Source organism: Oculina patagonica, chromosome 14, assembly GCF_052425735.1.
Source record: "Oculina patagonica isolate OP01 chromosome 14, crgOcupat, whole genome shotgun sequence".
In the NCBI taxonomy this organism is placed as follows: Eukaryota; Metazoa; Cnidaria; class Anthozoa; order Scleractinia; family Oculinidae; genus Oculina; species Oculina patagonica.
In genome coordinates, this window is record NC_135771.1 from 11202354 (window position 1) to 11228717 (window position 26364).

General features: G+C 40.0%; 1 protein-coding gene across 1 annotated transcript in view; it reads right to left on the bottom strand.

Annotated features, from left to right (window-relative positions):
- Nucleotides 1–26210, bottom strand: part of LOC144639390 (1-phosphatidylinositol 4,5-bisphosphate phosphodiesterase delta-4-like) — a 30336-nt gene extending 4126 nt beyond the window's left edge. Inside the window, 22 exon segments of the mRNA XM_078498703.1 lie at nt 781–899; nt 1515–1661; nt 2183–2267; nt 3021–3071; nt 4232–4302; nt 4923–5030; nt 5329–5508; nt 6264–6378; nt 10084–10158; nt 10969–11048; nt 11051–11189; nt 12985–13067; nt 13664–13749; nt 14244–14568; nt 15120–15213; nt 15938–16105; nt 17408–17537; nt 18644–18680; nt 20760–20966; nt 22293–22436; nt 24641–24696; nt 25981–26210. Coding sequence (XP_078354829.1) covers nt 781–899; nt 1515–1661; nt 2183–2267; nt 3021–3071; nt 4232–4302; nt 4923–5030; nt 5329–5508; nt 6264–6378; nt 10084–10158; nt 10969–11048; nt 11051–11189; nt 12985–13067; nt 13664–13749; nt 14244–14568; nt 15120–15213; nt 15938–16105; nt 17408–17537; nt 18644–18680; nt 20760–20966; nt 22293–22436; nt 24641–24674 — 2478 coding nt within the window. The 5' untranslated portion in view covers nt 24675–24696; nt 25981–26210.
- Between the last annotated feature and the right edge of the window lie 154 nt (nt 26211–26364).

The window sequence follows — 26364 nt, forward strand, 5'->3', positions numbered from 1 at the left end:
GCTTAAGTCACGAATGTTTTTTATCGTTTCCTATTGCCGCGAACCAATCAGAGTTGATTTTTGATTGACAGTTTTGCGAAGTGTAGTCGAGCACGCGGTGTGAATTGAGATGTGATTTTCCTCAGTCGGCAAACTCGCTTTGTTGTCAGTGTTACAAGGAATTTCTCGAGAATAACCGTTGTTGGAATCATTCGCTTTGCCGTAGTTTATCTGTGATACAATCACACCAGATCTTCTCAAAATCAACACCTATAAAACAACGTCTGCAAAACGTAATGTCTGCAAGACAGAAGCCTCGATCTAATGTGACAAACTGTTGATTTTTCGAATTCTTGTCGCTCTTGGAGACAAGATTGTTCTCTTCCGGTGTTACGACAAACTGTCGTGATTGACACATTTTTTGCATTCCGATCGTTCTTAGTGGAAGAACAAAATTTTCAACTTCTGGTTTGCAGATAGCCTTTATAAACGTGGCGCGCACGCGTAATACGCAATCCGCTGGTCACTGTCAAGATTAGGGTTGCGGGCCTCTCTTGGGCCCGCAATTAAAGTACACTAAAATACATGCTATTAAAAGTATATAAAATTTATCCCACCCAAAGTATATAAAATGTATCTCTTCTATAGGGAAGTGAAAGAGGTACCATTTGCTTTTTGGAGGTATACGAATGGCTTACCTTTTCTGTGGAAAATGGTATATGAAAGGGTAAGGGTTTTGATCTCGGGAAGGCCTCCCCGTGTAAAAATGTTTCGACAACAAACACAAAGCTGAGCTCTTACCGCAAACGAAGACCGGTCGCCTTTGGGTTTGTTTCCGCTGTTAATCTCGATATGAACGAAGAGACTTGCGTATCCTAAAGACTCTCCTTTGTTACTCAACAAATGGATGTGCCTGTACCCTGGAGGGAGAAACATTGTGTTATTAGAGCAGTTTGCAATTGAGTTTCGTAAAACCAAAAGAAAAGAAGCTGTAGTTACTCTGGCCAATCACAAAGGACACAGACAACCCAGTGAACCAATCAAAACTCGAAGCAAATACATTGTAGCCGGCGTGAAGCGCGGGAAAACGTGCGCGAGCGAGGCACGATTGGTTTTGGTTATAGTTCTTATTGGCTGAGAAAGTGGCGCGAGATTTTTAAACCAATCACTAAGCCTAGTAATGCAAAACCAAAGCAAACACAAACCACTTTCGACGCTCAAGTGAGAAACGCTCTAAAATGTTCCTTAACTGTCTTAAGTGGTTAATTTTATACTTCACTTAGTATGGTGGCCATTTTCTTCTGTCATAATTCGGCAAAATCCGTGACACAGTTCCTGAAGCAAATCCAAGGAAAAACGACTTTCGGTTCGAGTTACTAGTATAGGGAGGTTCGAGGGTTCGAAAATCGGAATTCCACATGAATTTTTAAGGCTTGAGGATCGATTGAGGAGTATTATTTTCATTTGAAGCTTTCGTATTTACTTCTTAAGAAAATTAGACATATCTTTAAAGGTTATTCCAGTTTGAACTTTACCTGGCCTTAAACTTGTATAGGGCAGTGAAAATTGTCCAATAAAATCATCTACACCAACATCCTCGTCAAACACCGCAAATCTTATCATGGCCAGCTCTGGCATAAGAAGAACCTTAGAAAACGTTTCGTCCCATACTGGGTTAAAACCTAGGAAAAGAAAATAAAAGAAACGGGAGACATTAGTGAATGAGTGATCTTTTGCATAGGGAGCATGGTCCATGTAGCACTTCTGACGTCATCTTTTCACGTGGGAAAGGTTATACAAAACATGGGTAAACGAACATGATGGGATGAGTTGAGCCAGAGAAACATATCATAAACCAACGGATTTTTCCTTTCAAGATCGAAGACAAACTTGACCTTCCCTCACATCAACACTTTTAGTTAAAAGGTGCACGCACTTTCCTTGCTGCTTAGGGACGGACCATTATTTTCTTGGAGGGAGGGGGGATGAAAAATTGTGCACCTCTGCAAACAATTTATTTTGTCTTTCCAGGCCCTGCAAACAATTTTTTTCAATATTTTCCATCCCCCCCTCCCCCCTCCAAAAAAATAATGGTCCGTCCCTTAAGAACAAACGTTAACAAAAAAGGCGACTGTACAGCCAACAAAAATACAAAAGAAAAAGAGAGAAAACGAAAAGGAGAAAAAGGAAGTTGCAGCCTTACCATTGTCTTTGACGACATTTGTTTTAAAAGACGAAGTGTCTGCTGGTATACCATGAAAATCGACTTTTACATATGGATCAATAATCTGCGAAGAAAAACGAAAAAAAACGTGTCAGTTATTTTTCAACTTTCTAGTCGCCTTATAAAATTTAGATTGTTTCCTTTTGCTGAATTATGATCATGTTCGAATTTCCTTGGTGTTGGACAATACTATGGCCACGACTCGAACTCCGTGGGAGGCGAGATGGCCCGCCACGCACTACAACTATCCTAAACACTATCTATAACCTTCGCTTACATTCTAGACCCATTGCCACTTTTCCCATCAGAATGTATTGCAAACACAGAAATAAAGTAATAGTGCTACAGTAACTACATATTTAATAAAAGATCATATTAAAATCTATGCTTTCATCACTTAGGGCCAGTTTATATGGAGAATGGTTGTCCTCGGTAGGAGGGTTACCCTCTCCCCTAGCCATCTTTAACCGAGCGTTTATATGAGGAAAGTTCTCCCTGCCAACCGAGTCAAAAATTGGCCAGTTTCACGCACGCTTCGTATGGCCAGACTTGTCCCTGGTAGGTGAGTCAATTTACATGGAAAAAGTTGGTCCGCCCCCAAGGTCACGCTACCTTCAAGACGAGCGACCCTCCCCCCTCCGAGCCAACTTTTCGATTTCTCATATAAACGATTCGCAGTATTTTATAAGGAAATTTATGAAAAGCTCCCTCTCCCGGGACGGCACGGTATATGGAGGGTATCCCTCCTTCCAGGGACAACTTCTCTCCAAATAAACAGGCCCTTATACCTTAAATTGTCTTAACTAAATATAAGTACCTCGCCTTTTTCACTCTGTGCAGGCTTCGGAAGTTGCTGACCGGAAATGACCTAAGACGACAGCAATGAAAAAAATGAATAAGCAGACGGATAGAACGAGTTGGTCGATCAAATTTAGTCGAACGAACTCAACTGTGTCAAACGTCGAACTTATCATGAACTTAATTCGCTCAGTTTAGTTCGTTTCATGCGAAGTTCGATGTCTGGCCCTGGCCTAAGGTAAACAAATAAATATTAGGAAAAATGAACAGAAATTAGTCATAGAGAAATTAGGGAAGTTTAAAATCAAAATTTGATCGTCAAAAAGTAAGCTACATTTTAAAAACGTTTAATTCTTTATGCTTTAATAGAAATAAACTATTTTGTATTATAAACTAAGGTTTTAATAACGTTTATTATTTTGGTATTTCTCGGGCTCAATTGATATTTCGTATTGTTTTGACCTTTTTTTTCTCAAAGCTGTACATGAAAGAGTAGAGAAATAACTGCTTTTTTAAAGAAGCCATGTTTAAGACGACTTGTAGTGTTTTTTTATTGCCCGGTTTCGAAGCTAGTTAAGGCTAGTTCTCATATGATCGCCCCGATCGTTTCTATCGCATCGATCGTTTGCAAATACTGAGACGATCGAAGCGATTGGAAGCGATCAGGGGGTTCTCATATGATCGCCCCGATCGTCTGGTCTATGCAAAATAGGGTTAATCAAACAAGATAATAATTCATGATCTTTTCTTTGTTCCCGCATATGAATATTCGATTTTATTCCGATCGACGCACGTGTGTTTTTTCAAAACTCCGATATCGCTTATGGCAGCCTTCGATGCAAAGGCAAACCTCGTGGCCTCCTATCTTCACGTTATTGCCGTTTTACGGCGAAGAAGCAAAAGGGACGCCGAACGGAAACGTAGTTCTGGGTAATACTGATGCACCATGGGACAGTTTGGATCGCTTCGATCGTCTCCCTCTGCTAAAGTAGTTCTCATATAATCGTTCGCGATCGCCGCGGTCTGCCACCGATCGCCCGGATAGAACACGGGCGATCGAAGCGATCGCGATCGTCGCAGACGTTAGCGATCGTCTCTGTAATGTTCTCATATAGTCGTACCGATCGCAAGCAATTTTTTTGAAGCGACAGAGGCGAAAGAAACGATCGGGGCGATCATAGGAGAACCAGCCTTTAATGAAGACAGGAGATAGATATAAGAATGAAATACCTTTATGGATAACGACACTTTATCCACACCGGAGATTTCCGTCTTGGTATTAGGGTTAAACTCGAGTGAAGCTGAAAGGATAAAATACAAAAGAGGGGGGGTTTTCTTATTTAATCTAAAACCAACCTAATCCAATCTGGCCAATTAAATTTCAACAGCAAATGATACAATGAACGAATCAAAACTCGAAGCGAAAACACGCAACCCGCGCCAAACGTAGAAATACGTGTGCAGTCTTTTTAACCAATCAGCAGGCTAAAAGAAACCGTTCGTGGTTTAACTCGTGCGCATTTTCCCGCGCTTGGCACAAATTGCACGTTTTCCCGCGCTTAGCTTGGCACAAGTTGCACGTTTTCCCGCGCTTGGCACAAGTTGCACGATTTCCCGCGCTTGGCACAGATTGCATAAATGCTCTATGACCTAGCCTCACAGAGATTAGTGTAGTGTCTTTCATTGGTAGCTACCTCCGTGGGAAAATTCAAACTTAGCAAAAACCAATCAGAGACACCCACGGATCTCTGTAGAGTTACGTCATCAGTACGGAATTTTAAGGCTGGATTTCTTACCTCTCTCCGGGGTGGAACAATTGAGTTCGCGAGAAATACGTGATGCATGATAGATCGAGGACGAGAGCATTAAGGAGAGCGGAAGATTAAGAAAGTAAGACGCTATGTTTCATGGCTGTACTTACGGTCTCGCAGGACTTTTGGTTTCAGGATGTACCCCGCACGTCCATTTGTTCTGAACTTTCCTTGGTTTAAATGCATAGGTTCAGAATCCGTTTGGTAGTTAAGAGCAACTAAAATATGAATAGCAAAAAAAATATTACTTTAACAGTGGTGGGTCCAAGGGAGGGGCTTGGGGCCCGAAACCCCCTACTTATTTTCGGTAAAAGACATTTTTAATGACTCCCCCCCCCCCCCCACCCTCCCCGCTAAATTTTTTTGGGCGTACACACACAAAAAAACCTCCCCCTTAGTTCTGGATCCACCACGGTATTATAACAAAGCTCCAAACTGTTCTCATCCAGCGGTACATACCCGTATAACATATGCACAGAGGTAACCTCCTAGGGAGGAGGGGTAGAGAATTTGTACCTATCTGACAGCCTCCATTCCAAGCCTGTTGAGGGTTGTAGTTACTGGAGTCCACTCTCCCGCCGGCTGGGTATATTCGGCTCAACTGCCTTTTGTTGTACTCTGCATACTCTGCTCCTTGAGTATGCATCAAGTTCATCATTTTGGATTCCACGAAAGAAGACATCTCATGAAATTTGTCTGTTTAAAATGAAACGAAGTAATACTGTTAAATTTAGCAGTCGGAGATAAATTTAAGGAACGAGATATTTCTTCAATTTTCATCGCTCGTCAATAGCCCGCGGTCCACACAGCGGTCAAACGCACTGCGCAGGCGCAGAAGTGGCGGGGTTCCCGTTAAAAATGCCGCTAATAAGTGTCTTAAATTGCTGAACTCCAAAAGAAAAGATAAGTTTTGTATGCCGCATTTGTAGAGAGAATTTAATTATTGTTATCCTCCTAGTTTATCAGCCTATAGTTTGGATTGTCACAGCTTTTTCATCTGCCTGAAGTTTAGCGGGTTCATATGCGCACGAGAGTTGATAAGAGGGCATGGAAACTTTGGGCCAAGTATACTTGTTCGAATTCTGATTTGCAGAACCTTAACCGATAAAAGTGATAAATAGATGATCAAGACTGCGTATGAATGGGCGCTAGCCCAGTAAATTGATTCTAATAAAAAATAAAAGCACATGAGGTCGGAGAAAAACACTCATAAATTCGTGCAAAGTGTTCTTGCCAATCATGTGCAAAATCACGTGACTTTTCTGTGCTTACTATCGGTTACTTTCCCGCGCTTAACTGTCACCGCTCACATCTTTTCCCGTGCTTTCCACGTTAGGAGTTTTGCAAACTGCGGTTGGTTTATTACGCTGCTAACCACACAGTGATTGGCTGTGACAAGTTTGGTTTTATTTTTTTCAACAGAGTTTTAATTATAAAATAACGTAACTTACAATTTTGTTTTGCATGCTCAAAGCCCTTGAATCCGACACTGGAGACGTAGTTTACACAACGGGAGAGCTCTTTGGCCAGTTTTTGCTTCTTCTTTTTCTTCCCGCCTTTTTCTTCCTGTGGAGATTGTTCAAGTATTAAAGTTGTATTTCATAATGCCCTGTTTCGCGCAGTTTGTGCCGAAATAACAACTAGCGCTTGCAAAGACAAGTTGCATGACAGAAACAACGCTGAGGGTTACAGCATAGGAACAAAAACTTGTTCCCACTTTAGAGCGGTTTTCACTTGAGTGTCGAGAGTAATTCGCGTTTGCATTGGTTTTGCATTACTACGCTTTGTGATTGGTTTAAAAACCTCGCGCCACTTTCTCAACCAATCAGAAGTAAAACCAAAACCAATCATGACTCGCTTACGCACGTTTTCCCGCGCTTCGTGTCGGCTACATGTATTTGCTTCGAGTTTTGATCGGTTTACTGGCTTGTCTGTGTTCTTTGTGATTGGCTAGAGTGATTACTTTGGTTTTGGTTTTACGACACTCAATTGAAAACTGCTCTACCATCAATTTCATTTGTCCGGGCACAAGTGATGTGCATTTCACGAACTTTTCTTTTCAAATTTCCCGATAAAAATGTAGCCAGACAAGGAGAAGGGTGCTGGTTTTCTGGTCTTCTGAGCAACGATGTTCATCTAAGCGTTTATTCTGTGCACTGACTTAACTGAAGTTGACGTTTGGGCAAAGTATGTTTGTTTTTACTTTTGTCTATTCTTATTTTGATGTCCTTCCTTTAACGTACGAATTAGTTTGCCACTAAGTTTTTATCGCCTCGATCTGTTGCTGTAGTTTGATATTTCGTGTGCCGTCATTATTCAATCAGTATTCATTTAGACGTCAGCTGAAAACGTGAAGCAGTCCACGAAACATTCACACAACACGACACGACACGCTCCACGCAAAGCGCGAGGATAAATTCACTTCAAGGCACTGGGAACAATCAAAGTCTCTTCGAGATACCGACTTTTTTTGCATGAAGTATGAGTCGAAGGTTTATCCTGTGCATTGTTCTTCGAACTTATCATTACGGTTGCTTTGTAGTTTAGTTTAACAATTTCCTATCTTCGCGGAGGAAATGCAGCCATATAATTTCGTCAAAAATGGCTCGTCCGCGCCGGGTATTTATACACATATTCCTCAACATTACACAAATAAACAGTGCAAATTTCACCGAGATCTGACAATTCTATACTTTAAAATTGCAAGGACCTTTCGAGGCAGTCGATTACGGCAGCGAATTAGCAAATGAAACAGCAAAATATGCGTTCGACGCTTTGTTTTTGTGACGCCATATTTGAATTGTTATAGGTAGACCGCTGTTCAATGTGTTCAAGGCCGTATCGTTACGATTGCTCCACGAAAGAGCACGAAAAAAATACGGATATTTCCGACTACTGTCGGAGAAAACATTGCGTAAACAAATCGATACACTCAAGCTGCGTTTTTTCTGACTCGTCCCCAGTCGTCTTCATATAGCACGCGGCAATCTCTCCCTCCGCTGTATATTTGCCGCGTGCTGTATGAAGACGACTGGGGACGAGTCAGGCGTTTTTCGCTCCCCGCCCCCACCCTCTTGCTTCTTCTGTTTTGTGCTGGCGTCCAGGTCTCTCGCCGTTCTCACCGAGCGCTCATCGATCGAAAAACACGAAAAATAGAGGGCTGTGGACAGTCTATGCGAGGGTCGAATATCAAGACAGCTTCTTCGTGGGCTAAGAAGGATTAAACAAAAGCCATATATACAGTGAATGCTATCGAATTATATTTGAAGATGAAATACGAAGGATTTTGCTGTCTTTGACTGGAATTCCACTCGAACTGCGTAGATACGATCGCATGTTGTAAAGCCGATTCATGCAACATTGCTGTCAACGCGAGGTCACGTCCCTAACGACCTAGGCTGATGACGAAATAGAATGGGCGCTTGTAGCGACCAAATTTGGCCTAAAAAAGAAGCCTTAAAAGAAGCCCCCATCTCTTGCATTTTTTTAACTTCAATAATATCTTTGAAAAGAGCAAGTTTTTTGGTATGGTTTATTTTGACGTTTGTATTTTTAAACGATGTAAGTGCTAGTGGCTTTTATTCGTGTTTTAGTTACGCAATCCATTGTTTGTGCGACGCTTTTTATAGATCGCCTTTCAGACACACGTGCGTTGAGATAAGAAAGCTGACATGTCACTTTTAACATTGTTATATAACGTTTGTAAATGTGACAAGTCACGTTTTTTCCACGAGATCGCGTGATCACCCACAGCGGAAAGTAATCCCTTGAGAAATTAAAATATTCCCTTGAGAAATTAAAAAAGTCCCTTGAGAGTAGACAAGAATGTTCCAAATTTTGCCCCACATAACTGCTATTCTCCTATTTTCGCTTGTAAACAAGCAAAAAAAGTCGCAAAAATGATGATCTAAAAATAAATCGAGAGGAATTCGCTGGCGACCAGGCGCCTCCTCTTGGCTCCATTTTCTCGTGTACTGTGTTCAAGTTAAGCAATACACTCATCTGGGCCTAGAAATAATTACTAATTACTCACAAAACCTAAAAATGACTCCACTTGGATGCTGAGTTCTCTGGCATGCTGGCGGGCTCGTGCATAAATAGAAATATAACTTTCTCCGTCGGACGAGTCAGAGTCAGAAATATCAGAATTTGAAAGCTGGTACAAGAATTAAAAATTAGATTCAGAATTTTGACCCCCAAAGTTTTTAAAAATTTTTAAGTAAAAATCTGATCAAATGCAAAAAACACTACATGATGTAAAGCTTATCAACATTTAATTTTCTATTTTATTTTAGCCAGAAATGTCGATCAGTCATCTGCCACCACTGACATTGCAGGCTTATTTCATTTAATTAATGTGTTTATAGAGATAATTTGTTATACATGTTTATAACTTGAGATTAGGTTGAAACGGCCTTGTTTAAAGCGATAAGTTATATGCCCGTTGATAGGCGGCCTAGTGTTTTATTTCATGAGCTATGGAACATTAAAAAACAAAAGAATGGTCAGTTGTCAAAAGTAAAAGTTGTTAACATGCATGAATTGATGTCCACTTTAAAGAGCCTGTCTTGTCGTACTTTTGTTAATTTGATTATCCCGTTTTCTTTAATAAGTTAATTCACTCGAGTTTAGAATTCAATTTAGACAATTAATTGTGTTGTTGATATATAAATGATATTTACTAAGAAAGAGCGTTTTCCAATGACATTTCGACAGTGTTGTTATATATGTCACTGTGGTTTTGCTTTGTAAGGCCATAACTGTTTAAAACAAGCACGCGCAACGCATTGTAGCCAATCAGATTGTCTATTCATCAGCTCATTACGTGCAAAATAAGACACAATGTAAATTGAACTGAATCACGTGTCACACATGAAATTTTCCGCGTTGGCACTGGTTAAATGTTTTCCCGCGCTTAACACTGGCTGCAAATGTTCTCGCGCTTGTCACTGGTTACATATTTTCCCGTGCCTGGCACCGGTTACATATCTTCTTTTTTTTTTCCGCGCTTGGCACCGGTTACATGTTTTCCCGCGCTTGACAACGGTGACATGTTTTCCGCGCTTGTCACTTGTTACATGTTTTCCCGCGCTTGGCACCGGTTACATGTTTTCCCGCGCTTGGCACCGGTTACTGTTTTACACCAGGTACATGTTTTTGCTTCAAGTTTTGATTGGTTGTTTACACCGTTAATACGACTGTCATTGGAAAACAGCTCTAACTTTTATTATTAACGTTTATTGTCATTCCAGAAATTTAACAATTACTTACATCAGTTTCGTCTTTTAATTTACCAGCGCTTCGCACCACTTTTCCAACCGCACGAAAAGATCTACGAATGGACTCCTGCATGGCAAATACATCCAAAAAAGAACGATGAACTAGAGATAAACTACAACCAGTTATGGAATTTAATGACTGGCCTGTCAAAGGATATTTTATCGTACAAAAGTTTAACAACTTACGGGGTTTCCTTCATGTATGTTATACTGAAAAAAGTTTGATTTCTAATAAAATCAGTATCAGAAGAATCCCTGGAAAGGCTCTTCGTAAAGATAAGCTCGTTTTCTGTATATATCTATGCCATGAAACCACTTAGACTTAAGAAATTTAATAGAATTAAGAACAGTTATTAGTTGTAGAAATCTACGTGAAATTTTAGTTATGATAAACAACGCGGAGCATACATAATGCAGATAGTTTAGCTCTAAAAGAGGTTACATTATTTACATGTTTAAATGCAGAAAATATTAGCGGTTAACGGTTATGGTTATTACAACAAGTATATTAAAGAAGTGACCAACTTGAACATGTTGGAGTATTAAACAAAAAAGCCATAATATTTAGCATGTTATAAGATGGTTAAAAGTTTACGTTTATTGTTCACTAGTTACATTAATAAGGTTAGTATTATTGGTTACTTCCTGAGAGCTTTCTATGCTTTGTTTCCTTAAAGTTAACACGAAAACGTTTACGTGTTTAACGATTGTTTATCATATGTTTATCAAACGTAATTAAGAAAGTAGTTTCTTATTAAGAAACGTTTATATTGCTTAGACGGGCAAATCAGTTTAATCACTAACTAACAGTTTTTTCTGTATAAGATTCCCACCATTTCATGTCCAAAACTAAGATCGTGTTAACAAATGATTGTACCTTCTTTGGTCTCTTCTCCTTCCTTTTTACTGGCGGAGTAGCGCTGGTGGTAGCAGCGTGCGGCGGTGGCAGTGCTCCGCGGTCCCGCCTTCCGCGCCCTCGCCTGCCTTCTCCAGTGCAGCGGCTGCAGCCTCCGGACTGATGTCAGCTGCCTCGTCCTCGTCTGTGACGTATCCTTCTTCGTCATCATCTGTCTCGTGCTCTGGTTTTAATTTCTTGCCCTGAAAAATACGGTTTACCTCGGTGTAAGGACCTGCGAAATTTATCTTTGTTTTGGAGCTATTGTTTTCCCGCTCTATATGTTGGGTTTGTTGGTCGTTCTTTGTTTTACGTCACTGGCAGAGTTTCACAGGTACTTACACCGAGAATGGGCCGAAAAAAAAAAGGGCTCTCTCCTCCGCAGAGGCCTCTTTCGTGTTTCGTACGGGCTGGGAAATGGGGAAAGGTGAAAAGTAAGCGCGCGGAGCCTTCTCCCACTAAATGAGCCTCTGGGGAGGAGAGTTTGCTTTACGTAGTCTGGTATCCAGAATGTTCAAACTTTTCGGTCGAGGGAAAGAAGGAATTTTTTTTAAAAAAAAACTTTGGGGAAGAGAGTTTGATATCAAATATGCCGTTAAACTTTACAACTTCACGCCATCTATTATTTTGAAAAAAAAAAAACAAACAAACAAGTCATTCGGCAAGCTCCTTATAAGTAATTCCACAAAGAAACGACCCCTCCAAAAAAGTGACTACATGAAACTAACAACCCCCCCCCCTTTCCCTCAATTTGCACGACTTACCGTAAAATTCCGAAAGCAAGCCCCACCCCAAAGATAAGATTCTCCAAAAAATAAGCCCCCCCCACCGAAAATAGGATCCCCCCCAAAAAATAAAATAAAATAAGCCCCAAAAATGTGAGACGCAAAAATCCGCAAGGGACGCAAGTAAGCCCTTCGATTCCGCGAATATTTAGTTATAGCTCTTACAGAAAGATGCTTTTATATATATTTTACGCTGTTAGAGAGTGCTCAGAGCGACTATAGGACTTGTTTTGGGTTTCATATCTTTTTGTATACTGCGTGGTATCTTGTATGCATCAGAAATATTTCAGCCACCGTATCCCGTCCAAATAGAAACTCAAGGATTTTTACAAATTTCCATCCAAAAATGAGCCCCCCCCCTCCCCGTGTATAAGCCTTCCCCGAAAATAAGCCTCCTGAAAGGGGACTTTGAGCAAATATAAGCCTGGGGTTATTCCTCCCCGGAATTTTAAAGTTTTCTGGATTTACAATTAAAAGTCTTAAATGAAAAAACAAACAAACAAACAAAAACGCGATGACAAATAGCAAAAACAAGAGCAATTTGTTTTGACAAGAGAGGATGGTTTTGGTTTTGACTAAAACTCTTGCTTTTGAATAAGGTCATGTTGCTCAATTATTTTCGACACCGGATCCTTTCTCTTCTTCTAGAAGAGCAGAAACTGTGACAATAAAACAACTTTATCACAACAGCGAGAAACGTCACGCATGCCGGATGTAGAAGATGACAGATTGCGTGACAAACAAAAACAACGTGTACGAGGAAATACTTCAACCGTTAATCATTTTTTATTACTACGTGAGTGACGTAAAAGGAAACACTTGGCCAATATTACAATGACGTAAATCAATATCCGTAATATGGCTAAATTGGTTTTTAATTCCAAAATCTTCCGCGCAATCTGATTGGTTAAAAGAGCGGTCCAGATATTTTATTTGCACAGTCCTGATTCGCATCGCGGGAAAACTTGCGGAAATCAATTCTGATTGAAGTTTTTTTTTAGCGAGAGGACATTTTCTTTAAAAAATAAATAAATAATTATATTAATAATAATACAGCTCACCGACACGCAAAACCAAGTCAACCGTAAATAGCTCGGAAAGCCAATCTAAAACCACTCAAAACGCTTTACTTAAACACTTAGCATTGACGTAAAACACTTATACCAGCACAGCATTGATACGTAGGTAAACACTTAAGCAATACTAGGAATACCTTGACAAGAATTCTATTCTTAAAGAACTCCGGAGACGGAAAAGTCGTAAATTCTGAATCCACAGGAACTTTGTACAAAGTGTCTGGTTGTTATTTCAGTCAAGGAACAGTGTTCATTTAAAGTTTAGGAGACTTTGTGTCTCGTTCGCTAAAACGTGAAACCTTAAATTTAGAGTTGACGAGTTCAACGGTTGGTTGGTTGGTTCGCTCGTTCGTTATATTGTTCGTGCGTGCGGGCGTGCAAACGGCTGGCGTCCGTCCGTCCTATCGTTCGTTCGTTCGTTCGTCCTATCGTTCGTTCGTTCGTTCGTTCGTTCGTTCGTTCGTTCGTTCGTTCGTTCGTTCGTTCGTCCGTCCGTCCGTCCGTCCGTCCGTCCGTCCGTCCGTCCGTTCGTCCATTCGTCCGTCCGTCCGTCCGTTCGTTCGTTCGTTCGTTCGTCCGTTCGTCCGTTCGTCCATCCGTCCTCTGGCTTTTTCGCTCTCTCGTTCGATCGTTCGTTCGTTCGTTCGTTCGTTCGTTCGTTCGTTCGTTCGTTCGTTCGTTCTTTTATTCGTTTCTTTGATCATTCCTTCATTCTGAACTGCCTATGTTTCTTCATTAATTCAATCGCGATAAACATTTCTTTACTTAGAATTCTACATCCATTCCGAGTTTAATTACATGTAGCACAAAGGATACCGCCCAGTATTTCTTCAAGTATTTGAGCCATCTTCTGTTGATTTGGAAGGCTGCAGTGGTTTTCCAGAGAAAGAATAACTGGATACCTAACAAACAACAAAAACCAAAAACATACTAACCTTTATTCTCGGCACACCAGGGAATTTGATAGAGCCTAGCCTTAAGCAAATCTACTAAAAGGCTATTGTTTTCATGGAAAGAATTGAAAGAAATATCTGGCCTCTCTGAAATTTGAAGACCACTGTATTTCTGTTCTGACCTGGTGCAAATTTTCAAGCACTCAAAGGGTTTCCTTGTCTCATTCTCCAATCAAAAATTTGAAGACCACTGTATTTCTGTTCTGTCCTGGTGCAAATTTTCAAGCACTCAAAGGGTTTCCTTGTCTCATTCTCCAATCAAAAATTTGAACGGGCACTCGTTAGCCCTCTAAAGCTGTCACCTGTTTCCTAGCAACGTATCTGATAAATATCGCAGGCTCTTTTCATTCTCAAAGCTCGGGGAAAAGCTTAGCTATTCAGTTTTTCCCCCTGAGTGAGGGATGTTTTACTCTAAAATTTCTCACATCCAAAATTAAACTTACTCTGACACCTCAAAGGCATATTTATTAACAGCCTCGATTACATCCTTGAATGAGATTTTCGACGTGAGAGTGTGGCCGTGATAAACAATTGGTTCTCCACATTCCCCGTCCCAGCAGTCCAGTTCAACACAGCGGCAACCTTTCTTCAATGCGTTGATGTACGCGTCCACACTAGATGGACCGCGCAACTGATCCTGTAGAAGATAAGTGTTGTGTGAAGATGCGATGTAGTAGTGCGTCAGAGGGTGGGTCATGTCTTGGTAGATTTCGTCGTGGGCGGGGTCGAAAATGTCGCCTTCCGGTGATCGAAGGTAGCTTGTTAAACCTGAAATAGAGGGGAAAAGTGTTTACACTGAATAAAAAAAATTGACATTAAAAGTACCGATACCTTAGATTGTAAGACTACAAGAAAGAAACGTTAGAGTTCAAACAACTGACTTTCTTGGAGACGAAATTTCTCCGAGTGTAGTTACGTTGATCTAGGTTCGAGTTGGCTTTGAGGAGCCGGTCCTTGCTGTTACTTATTTTCCCGGGACTTAATTTTCGCGATTTTCGCGATTTCCAAAAAAGTTTCAAAAGTTTTCTATTGTATTTTTTATGTTAATTTCATATTTTTGGCCAAATCGCGAAATTTAATTGGAAATTTGGAATTTTGGAAATTAAGGCCTATCAGTCCAACCGTACGGTCAGCCTTAATTTTTATGTTGCTCGAATTCTTTACAATTTGCTGACTAGATCCACCAGGATTTGGGCCCTTTGTTTTGTCCGTTGGCTCTTGCAGAAAATTTAAATTCTACATGATGCACTAAGCAACTACTGGCTCATTTAATTTTTAGAATGAAAATCTTTATCGTATACAGAGTGGTGAATGCTGACCATCAATTCCCAACTCGTGCCTCTTCTTCCCAGATTCTGTTGGTTCATGGGATAGAATCATTTCCAGGCAATATTCCTTTCTGACATCATGCATCTGGAAGGAAAAAAGGAAAAAAATAATTGAAATTAAAATTAGGAAGGGATTGAAGCTTTTTTTAAATGGCTGACTATCAGACTGACTAGCTATTTGACACGCCGATTGAGAGATTTTCTGACTGTTTGACTGATTGAATGATCAATTGTTTGTTTGATTGATTGATTGATTGAATGATTAATTGATTGATTGATTGATCGATTGATTGATTGATTGATCGATTGATTGATTGGATCAATTATTAGGCTGGTTGGCTGGCTGTTCGGTCGATTGATCGATTGATGACAAAATAACTAACTATCTTTCTGTCTGGTTTATTTACGTAATAAGAAGACGAACGAACAGACAGATCAGACAGACAGACAGACAGACAGACAGACGGACAGACAGACGGACAGACAGACAGACTTTATGACTGACTGGCTGTGTTTGACTGTTTGACTCTCTAACTGACCGAATGAGTCAATCAATCAACCAACCAACCAACTAACTAATCAATCAATCAGTTAATCAATCAATCAGTCAGTCAGTCAGTCAGTCAGTCAATCAATCAATCAGTCAGTCAGTCCGTCAGTCATTCAGTCAGTCAGTCAGTCAGTCAGTCAGTCAGTCAGTCAGTCAGTCAGTCAGTCAATCAATCAATCAGTCAGTCAGTCATCAGTCAGTCATTGATTGCCTGATTGATTGTCATTGTCACAAACTAACCACATAACTCACAGCTCACCCCTTGCTCTGTCACCAGAAAGTATTGGAAATCCTCTACTGTCATGTGTGCTCCGTTAGATGAGTACTGCTTCATGAGGTTAACAATCTCCTTTCTTGTGGATATTGTCTTAAAGAATGCAGCAAACTCGTCTTTATCAAGAGCTGCATCACCATCAGTGTTCACCTCCTGAGGAATACGAAAACAATAACTTGTTGCATGTAACACATGTTCCACATCTGTGTTGCAGCAATTTCATGTGCACATGTAAGATCAAACTGGATTCCCTAGCGCGCTGTTCCCAATTACAAGGCGTGGCTCTTTTGCTCAGATGGTAAAGCAGTGTACTATAGAGACCAGAAAGTCGTGGGTCGAATCCCACCTGAGCTACTGAGTTTCTTTTTGAATTCAGTGGTCAGGATTTACAGTGTCACTAAAGTACTAGCCTCCTCCGCAGGCAACTTCGCTGTTGAGGGAAGACTAGGGACGAACGAAAGGGAAGTGAAAGAGAAAGACAAAGAAGGAGTTAGCCTGCGAACGTAGACGTATTTCCGGCCATCACCGGAAATACGTCTGCAATGAGACTACTGCAGTACGGTTGGATTTTTTTAATTTAGACCCCTTCAAGTTTGCCGGCATAAACACACGCAAAAAAGGTATATTGCGTTTGACTCCTTAAAATAAATGTTAAAAACCCCACTTATAAGGGTAAAATTTGCAGACGATTTCGAAGATTTTGACTCCCAACATTTTGTAGTTTACGAAAGCCAAAATTGTTAACTTTGTAATAAAGGAGATCTGACTCTTTGCAGTACGGCAAGTTAACGTTAATTTGGAATTCAAAAATTTTCTGGGCTCTATTATTTCAAGTTCAGTCTTGGACCAGTTACAGGAAGAAACATCCCAGGGTACTCTCTATGATGAGGGAAGAAGCTGGAATCCCCGTTTCCGAGATTCTAACCAATCAGATTACAGATGTTGTCTTTTCGGTCAATGAAAGGTGTAACCTGAACCAATCATGATTTGGGTCGCGCAAGTTTTCGCGCGCTTTACAGGGGTCACGTTAGACTTGCTCCAAGTCGCTCGTTTCGTGTCGATAAATATTTAAGTAAGCTCGCTTTGAAATCGCGCGCGAGTGACCGTGCGAAATTCATTTGTCCGTGCGTCGAGGAATGGCTCGTTCCGCCACGATCTTCCGCCATTTGTTTTTTAAGCCCGCGCGCGCCCTCCGTTTCCGTATCCAGTGGTCTCTTGCGAATCAAACGAGCGACTTGGAGCAAGTCTAGGGTCACGTGTTTTTACTTGAGTTCTGATTTGTCTATTGTGCTTTTGTCTCCATAGCGACGGGCTCTATGGTCAAAGTGTCCTGAAAACGGCGTGATAAAGATTTTAGTAAGACGTCCGTTTCAAGTGTAAAGCTCTTAAAGTCGGACAAAGATTGATAGCGACCATTGCACATTGGTAAAAAATGCAAATATTACTTTCTCTCACCTTAAATTTCTTTTTCACTTGTCCAGGACTCATTTTCACGTTCAAAGCTTCCACAAGTCTCTGGATTTCTTTGAGTGCTAAAGAGCCATCTTTGTTCTTGTCGAATTTCTCAAACGCATCCACAAGCCACGTGAATCATTGTCAAAGAAAATAATGAACCAGCGAGCGATGTGATGACTTAATAGTTGGGCCGGTTTTTTTTCGTAATGCCCACGGGCAAAATGAGTGAGGTTAAATGACTGGCTGGCTGGCAAAACGCGGGCAACAGGGCGGCAGAGGATCGTAAAATATTTAATCTCACTAGCATGGGTCCGTACTGGGAAAATATCACCCTTGGGAGATAATCTCCCAGTGCGGACCTCGAGCTCGGTTAATAAAAGTAAGTACCTGGGAACAAATAGAACGATTTCAACGGGAATGCTTTACAAACATCACGCGGCAAGGCTTCGAAACGCCCCTCCCGCCATCCAAAGCTCCGAAAGTGACGCTCCCCCACCCTGAAAGTAGCGACCCTTCGAAAGTAGCGGTTGTTAGCAAATCCCGAAAGTAGCGTAACGAAAGTAACGAACCGATAGGAACAACGCTCCGATAAAAGGGACCCTTCGAAAGTAACGATTAAATTTCACAGGTGTTAGCAAACCCCCAGGTAGCGACCGTCCGAAAGTAACAACGCCCCAAAAAGAACTGCCTTAATCCGAAACTTGATTTGTTGTGACGTTAACAGCCTGTATGAAGATGATATGATGTTTGTTTTAGATTCCAAAGGCAATGTACTACTCTGTTTGAATGCAATATGTATTATTCCCAAAGAGATGTATCCTTTTCGTCCCCTATTTATTGAAGACATTTGAGTTTTTATAAAAAGGATCAACCCACTTATGGTAGTCATTTTAGCTACGCAAAGGTATCGATCCCCCTTCTCCCCCCCCCCCCCCCCCCCCCCCCCCCCGACAGTTGCGACCCTCGAAAAGAAGCGATACGACGGAAATCGCTGCTAAATCCAAAGAAGCAAGGGCCTTTACTATCGAAACTTTACGTTAATAAAAGATCTTTGAGAAAAAAGAAAAACAAATTCTAATGTATATACTCTCACCGTGCCACATTAGCTTTATAGAAAAAGAGACGACAGTTCGTTTCTCGTCAATTTTACCCAGATTTCGAATCATTTAGATTACTGTGTGAGAAAAGTAACTTGATGTAAGCGAAAACTTTTTATAAAAGCGTTTTAAAGGATATTGTTCTCGCTGTTCTTTATCCTCTTTCTCGAGGTTATCTAAAGCAAAAAAGAAAGGAATAGTTACGTTTTGAAAAAGAAGTTTCTTTGCGCGACACGGCGACAGAGTTGTGAGCTCCTGTTGGAAAAGAATCGTAAATTAACAAATTATGAAAATCTTTCTTTATTATAAAAGATGGGCAATTAAGCGCATATGCCAGCAAAACACCGACCCCTCCCTTCTCATTTTAGAGTCACACGAGCGATCGTTCAGAGATTTTCGAAAGCAGCAAGGTCACCAGTGGCGGAAATATAAAACGGCACGACCCAATTCAGAAAAAAACGCGAAAATTGGAAGACCATGGAATCTCAGCGAATGTAACAATAGCACTAAAAACGACCACTGACAACAGTTCAACAAATATAACGACAGTACGAAAATCTCAAGAAGATTTCCACTCGTGACCCTGTTCGTGACTGAAAACTCCATTGTAAAATCCTCACGACGAAGCGCCCATGATTTTTGCTGGATTATTGTAATATCGAGTAGATCTTATTTCTGTATGATTCCGTGACAGTCACAGCGACTTATTTCGAACAATTTTGCCATGTAAACAGTAAACTTACTGCAATTTTCTTCGTCGTAAGCGGCAAAACTGCGAGACATGTACAAAGGATTTGCAACGCTAAAACCCCTCTGGAATTATTCAATATTTTCTGATAAGAGCTTGTGCGAAGCAGTTTTTAAAAAAAGGAAAACGTGGAAACTTGACTCACCATCCATGAGCGAAGAATATTCGCGCGGAGTACGCTAATATCGAATGATAGACTGAAGACGACCCACAGTTGGAGGACAAACAGAATGATACTTCAGCTCTCAGCAGCAGCCGGAAATACTTTGCCTTCATGGTTAATATTTTACCCAATGATCAGGTACACATGAAACTAAATCCAGTGGCTGTGGAGAGCTGAAGATTTATCTGTTTGTTTTTCAACCGTAATTGGTTGGTTTTGCAGGATTATCGCTTTACGATTGGAGTCGAGTATTGGTTATCAGAGGGTCAAAACGGACGATTGCCTGAAGCGAACCCGATCTTGACCTATCTTCGCCCGACTGACCGACGACTGACTGACCGACGACGGGGCGTCTATTGCGTAGCCGCGCCTCAGAAAATAACGACTTTGGAGTTTGGGCGCCAGAACCAACATATCTTTGATCTTGAAGTCTCCGTACCGGCGGCTTTCCAGCTAAAAAAAGTTAACTTTTGGACAGGCGCTTTCATTGACATCGCCCAAAATTGACGTCCGTCCAATCGCTCCGGAAAGCCTGTTCGCAGGCTACTCTCAAGTCTGATTACTGTTCGGACCTTTGTCATGATCACGATCCCCCCTTTTGGAAATTTCAGGTGAGTTTAAAATAAGTTGATATAGTTCGCAACTTTTCTTCTGCTCTTCCTGTGAGTTTTATTTTTTGTATAAGCTCAGGGCCAGTCAGGGGGTCAGTGTTTGTGTGACGGTACATAAGCCCCCCCCCCCCTGAGAGGAGGTGGTTGCCGAGAGGGAGGGGGAGGGGCTGAGAGTAACCCAAATGAAAGAAATTCGGGATGCTGACAAGAAATTCTGAAAAGAAAACCTACAAGAAGGTTCCAGAATCTATTTGACTGCTTACTGCAGGCTCAAGTTAATTGAAGGATTTTCATTTTGCATGCACTTTTTTACAAAATGTAAAAAATTCATTTGAAAAGAACAAGGCCTATAAGTCTGCCTAGTCTGAAGTGTCTGCTGTCTCCTCACCCCGACCCCCTGATGGGTGCCAGTGTTCCTCAGGGGGGGGGGGGGATTATGACAAGGAGATGGCTGACACTTTAAGTTACCCTGAACCAAAATAATAAGATGTAGATGAATTGGCCCCAGCCATCACAATAAACCAGCATAGCTGTAGTGCAATAGCCTGTGAACGTGGACGCATTTCCGGCTGTGGTTTCTATCCGCCAAAAAGTAACATAGCTACTTTTTGGCAGAGAGAAACGACAGCTGGAAATATGTCTGCATTTGCAGGCTAATTTAGTGCAAGAGTACCCTGCCCTTTCCCCAACAAGCTAATTGTATTCCACCAAAATCTGCTCATATCCAACACACCTTTATTGATGATGAGCTTTTGAAGTCCTCTCACCCAGCAGTCAGCTACTTCACTTGACTCAGCCACCATGTTGAGAGCTGCGCCGTTGCTGTTGTCTCCAAACTTGATTGATATACATCTATCAAGTGAGTGTTTTTTCAAGTATCCTTGGAAAAGATCCCTCACACTGTCTCCAGAAAGTACATCTGTCATTTTGGCAATCTCGACTAAACAAGAGAATCAAACAACAAATTACATATAGGATTGTATCTGTATTCAAAGTTGTAAATATTCCTTTAGTACCAATTTGAAACCTGCTATTCAGCAAGTATCACCCCTCCTCACTCTCTCTGATAAACACTACCCCCTCTTTTTCTCTTATGGAGACCCTCTCCAAATTGGTGGTTTTCAAAATGTCCTCCAAAATTGTATGTGACAAATGCAGACTGCAGATGTGCAGACTTCATACATCTTAATGTTACATCATGTTACCATGACCATTATTGAGAGCTTATCATGAACAGGCTAGCCAGGGTGTTTATGGCTAACCTGAGTGCTACTAAGGCTAACCAGAGTGGATGTATGCAAGTCTGGATTCGTTGCACACCAGATTTGAAAGAGGATTTATGGAAGACTCAATTACACCTGCTTTCGGTGTTATGTGCATAGCTGTCTTTCTACACACATCTTTTGACACCATCTTTCGAACTGTTGTTTGAAATGAGCCAATCCAAACCGATGCATAACCGGTGTTAGTTTCATGCAAATGAGCCCGCAACTTCAGATGGTCATGCTAATGGGTTGTGATTGGTGATTTCGATCTGTCTTGTTTGTTTAGCACATCGAAATATGTATGTCGATAGAAAGGTGCTATGCATGTAACACTGAAAGCCTGTGTAATATGTCTACACTGCACAAAAGAGCGGCAACTGCATGTATGCTTTGCAGACCTATAATCTGGGTTGCAAGAAGTCCTCCGTCACATTTACTTACAGTTCACTTGATAGCCTGCGTAGCTGGCGGTATTGTTGGTCGCACATTCCACAAGCAAGGAGCAGCACAGCAGCGAGTGGCTCCTCCCCAAGCCACTTGTGGCTGCACCGCTCATTGTCGTTGCTTCTGCGCACTTTAAAATCCAACAATACCGCCAGCTGCGCAGGCTATTCACTAGATGAGTCTTGTAGGACAAATAGCTCCCGGGGGAGACTTGTATATGAAACAGACGGGGGTGCTTGTCGGAAATTTTAAAAAGAACCCCTAAAAGAGACCAATCTGGGTGTGGCTCGACCTCTTGTTGACCCCTAAAAGATACCAAAAAACTAAGAAAAGAATGTATATTTGTATATTTCTTCGTGCGTAACCCTAAAAGAGACCATTATGGCTAAAAACATTGGCGTTTTGCCCGGAACACCCTAAGCAAGACCAAAAATCCAAAATTTACACCCCTAAGCGAGATGACGAGCATCCCTGTCACTTTCATATGCGAGTCCCCCCCCCCCCCCGGGAAATAGCTACTGCTTCTAGTCTAGAAGTTTTAGAAGTTACTAACTTACATCTTGAGTTCTTCTTTGATGGCTGGTATCTAATTCCTGCCATGTCGGTATCAAGGAGAAATGTTTTCTTGGCCGAACCTTTTCTGTGGACATCCAGTTTAATCATCTTTGAGCCATGTTGCATTGCTTTCCAGCAGTCTTGCACTAATTAAATCATAATACAAATTATAATTCTTAAAGGAGAAGTATCAAAGGGACTTTATGTAACTTTAAAAGTTAATGAATAATTAATTTACATTGATATTGTACAAATTTCATGTAAAGATTAAATGTGCATGACAAAAAGAAAATAGGGTTTAAAATGTACAAAATAAAATACAGGTATCAAAAATACACTGAATATTTATTACCTATAATTTAAATAAATTTATTTTGATATGCTAACAAAATCTCAGAAGAAAATAAATTTGTGGTAAATTAAGTAACAAGAATGAATATTTGTATCACATTCATGAATTTGATAGTGGAAGGGGAGGCTGGGGGGAGCAGAAGAGGTAGGGGAGAAGAGAGTCAACTGAGAGAAATTGGATAAAAGAACTGGGAGTATAAGGTACAGAAAGCAAGAAGTTGACACCCCCTGTCTACAGCTTCTCCCTAATAACTGTTGTTTACTGTACAATCTATTAATGAAATACATGAAAAACATAAAATATAAAAAAAAAAAACATTAAAAACTTTCGAACCCATAAGGTCAAAAAAAATTCAGAATTTTATTATTTTTGTTTTTTATTGAATTTTCCGGTTAATATATTATTAAAATGTATTAATGTGTGGTAAAAAATTTCATAATAATATTAAAAAAATTATCCCGTAACAAACGATAAAATCTGTAATCTTAAATAAACGAAGAACAAGCGAAACAAGTAAGCCTGAACTTAAGACACGAAGAAGTGAAGCAGCGTTCACTAAACGTCACACCTTTTGCAAAGAAATGAAAATATTTGATATGTTAATAATTCAAATCTCGACATGTGTACGGCTTGTTAACAAAAGCATTTAATTTTATCTGTCTGAACCTGTCACCAATTCAAGACGTAAACGTAACACTGTTTGTTTTAAGTACCAAGTACCTGCTGAAAATGTCTTGCGTTTTTAATTAGTCCAAGATATTTTTTATTTATTTAACTTTGTCGTGTTAACGGTTGCCGGTTGCTTCTTGTGCAATGTTTACGTTTGGAATATTAAGAAAACTCGATACGAAATCACACAATTAGTCACCAAGAAAGTCAATAAAAAATATCCAGATTTTTTTTCCATTACGGCAAACTTATCTTCTAAGATTGTTTTCCCCTTAAAATATTTTTATTAAGGGCATAAAAATACTCAATTTAGAATGACATTTTAAAAAGTGCTTTTATCAAAGACCCTGTTTTCAGTACAACGGATATTTAATTAACCATAAAGTTCAATATTAATATTGTCAGTGTCCATAATGTTTAATGCATAAAAGTTAATTTTGCAAATAATTCAAACGAAGCAATGAAAAACAACCGACACAACACCGTGACACATGTTTTATAAGTTTGGGTTTTTATACTTCTATACGAGGTGACCCTCCATTTGTACTGATCGAGTTACGTGACAAACAGCAGTGATTGCGTGACGCGCAACATCTTTTCTCAAAAGAATTTGAGTTCTTGTTAATTCTTTAATCGTGCGAAATCCTCCATTCCTAATATCTTTATTCGTATAAACAATTAGCGAGACAGTGAGATATGAATGGAAGAACTGTCAGTAATACTGATGCATAACAAAAAAGTAATTTAATAGTTCAACCACAACCCAAGTTCCTCGGAACAGATAAAACTCTTTTATCTCGATTGAACAATGAGAGGACAAAATTGAACGTTACAAATTTATCCGCGAGTTAAAAAAGAGAAAGAACTCTGAAACTTTGAAGTTACTGCGAAAATCGGAACCAGTGAGCGTTGTTCTATACATTGTTTAATATTACATCTTGAAGAATTTGAAACATGTTTGTATGCGCTCGCGGGCAAATATATGTTTCATTCGCGATAACAACATGTCACGCATCCGTGAACTGAAACGAACTTAACTACTAATTAGTAAACTTCTAAAATGTCATTTGTTAGACCCGAAAACCAAAATAGAAAGTGTACTAAGCGAAATAAACCTCCTCGCTATCAAAATTACGTTTACTCTCACCACCGAAGTTTAAAAGGATCGAAGTTGTGAAAGTTTTTACTGGCGAACATGACGAAATCGCTGAACATCTGCGCTGGCGAGAGAACTTAATATATCGAAGGACTAAGGCTAAGCTTAACAAATTTTATCTCATTATCTAACTTTTTCATCGCCTGTGAGCTATAATTTGAAAACAAACTTACCTGAAGCCGCAGAATTCTCGTTTTCATCGGCCATTCTTTCGGAAGCAAGCACTGTTCGAACGTTCAAACAAAAACACTACTAATGAATTAGCATAACAAAGGGCGTGCAAGTTAACTAACACTTGCCCGATTTAGCAAAACCTCCGTTCCGCCTCAGGGAGTTTTTTCCCTTGTTATTGTTATTAATATTAAACGACTTTTCACTTGAATATTGATAAGGTTTGTTGACAGGCAGTAGCTTGCAGCGTTTCGCAAAATTTGAAACCGCAACGATTGTCGCTCAGGCGTTTAAACTCAAAGGAGCGGATGTAACTTTTATTACGAATTTCCGCAACGTTTTTCCTCAACGAATACGTGAAGCAACTAGCCACGTAAGAGAATTTTAGAAAATCTGACACCGATAAGAAAATACGGTAAAGAAAACAAAAATAGAAGAAAACCAAACAGATTAAGACCCAAGCCGTTACAAGACAAGCAAAATATTAAAGACAGCATAATTTATTAAGTACCTGCAGAATAGTTTCTTAAAGAAAGCTTCACCTAGTTGAAAACATTTTTCTAATGATGTCTGTTCACATTTAATGTAATTTTTCGCTTTGTTTTAGTCGAATTCAAACATCTTTTCTTTTGTTTTCATCACAAATGGAGAATGACCCTTCTTCACCTGTGTTTTGAGATTGCGCCTATAAAGACATGGCAGACATTATTCACACTGAGCTTTGCGAGAAAAAGACAAAGCTCGCTAGTAAACAAACAACGCAATTTTTGCAGGAAAATAAAATAGAAACTTATCTTGTAGCCCAAGGTTATATGAAATCTGTCTTATTGTATCGAGCTTTTTGCAGTATTTTTTATTATTAGGCTTATCAACCCAGCTTCAAAATTATATATTTTTAGACCAAGTGGCGTTGAAAACCAAACAATTATGCTAATTTTTCTCGCTGAAAATGAAAAAAAAACCGAATTTGAAGAAACTGAAATAGATCTTGCTGCAAGTGTTGACAAAGAAAATGTTGCAAAATGATTTTGACTTCTCAGTGCTAACATTTCCTCTAATAATTTCTCGAAGTCAAAATACGGCAAAAAGCTGAGATGACGTCCGAGCGAGACCCACAGAAGGGAAGAAACAACGGACGTACAAGAATAACGGAGTTACACTAAAAATTGACGCCAAAAAAACGAATAAATTTTCTGTATGGAAATTTGTGTAAGAAATAAAAAACATCATTTTCTGAGTTCAAGTACATGGAGTTTCAACTGCAACAATTAACCCTACTACTCCAAGATTTCTAGAAAAAGTTAAATGATTCAACATTATCTTGAAAACCGTTTCTGCTTACCGCTAAATGTATCTGTTGTTAACGGCTTCTCTTTCGCTACTCGCTTCTTCTTCGTTTGGAGAGCTGTCAATATTGCAGGTATTACGACAGGTAACTGTTTCTCGTTTGTTTGTCTTGGGATCAAATTAGGAACAACTCCAAGTGATATAATGCGCTCATGAATTTCTTAGTCATCCAGGGTTAGAACACTTAGTAACAAGTGCGCAATCTGATTGGTCAACAATAGTTCTTATTAAGTTGTTAGTGCCTGCTTAGCCGAAAGCAAAACATTGCGACGTCACGTAGCATTTTTAACACGGGAAACCGAAGTTTATGGAATTTTAAATATTTTGTCCGCTTTTTCGTTTTAAAAGAGCTTATATTAGTAAGCTTGCGTGTTCGCTA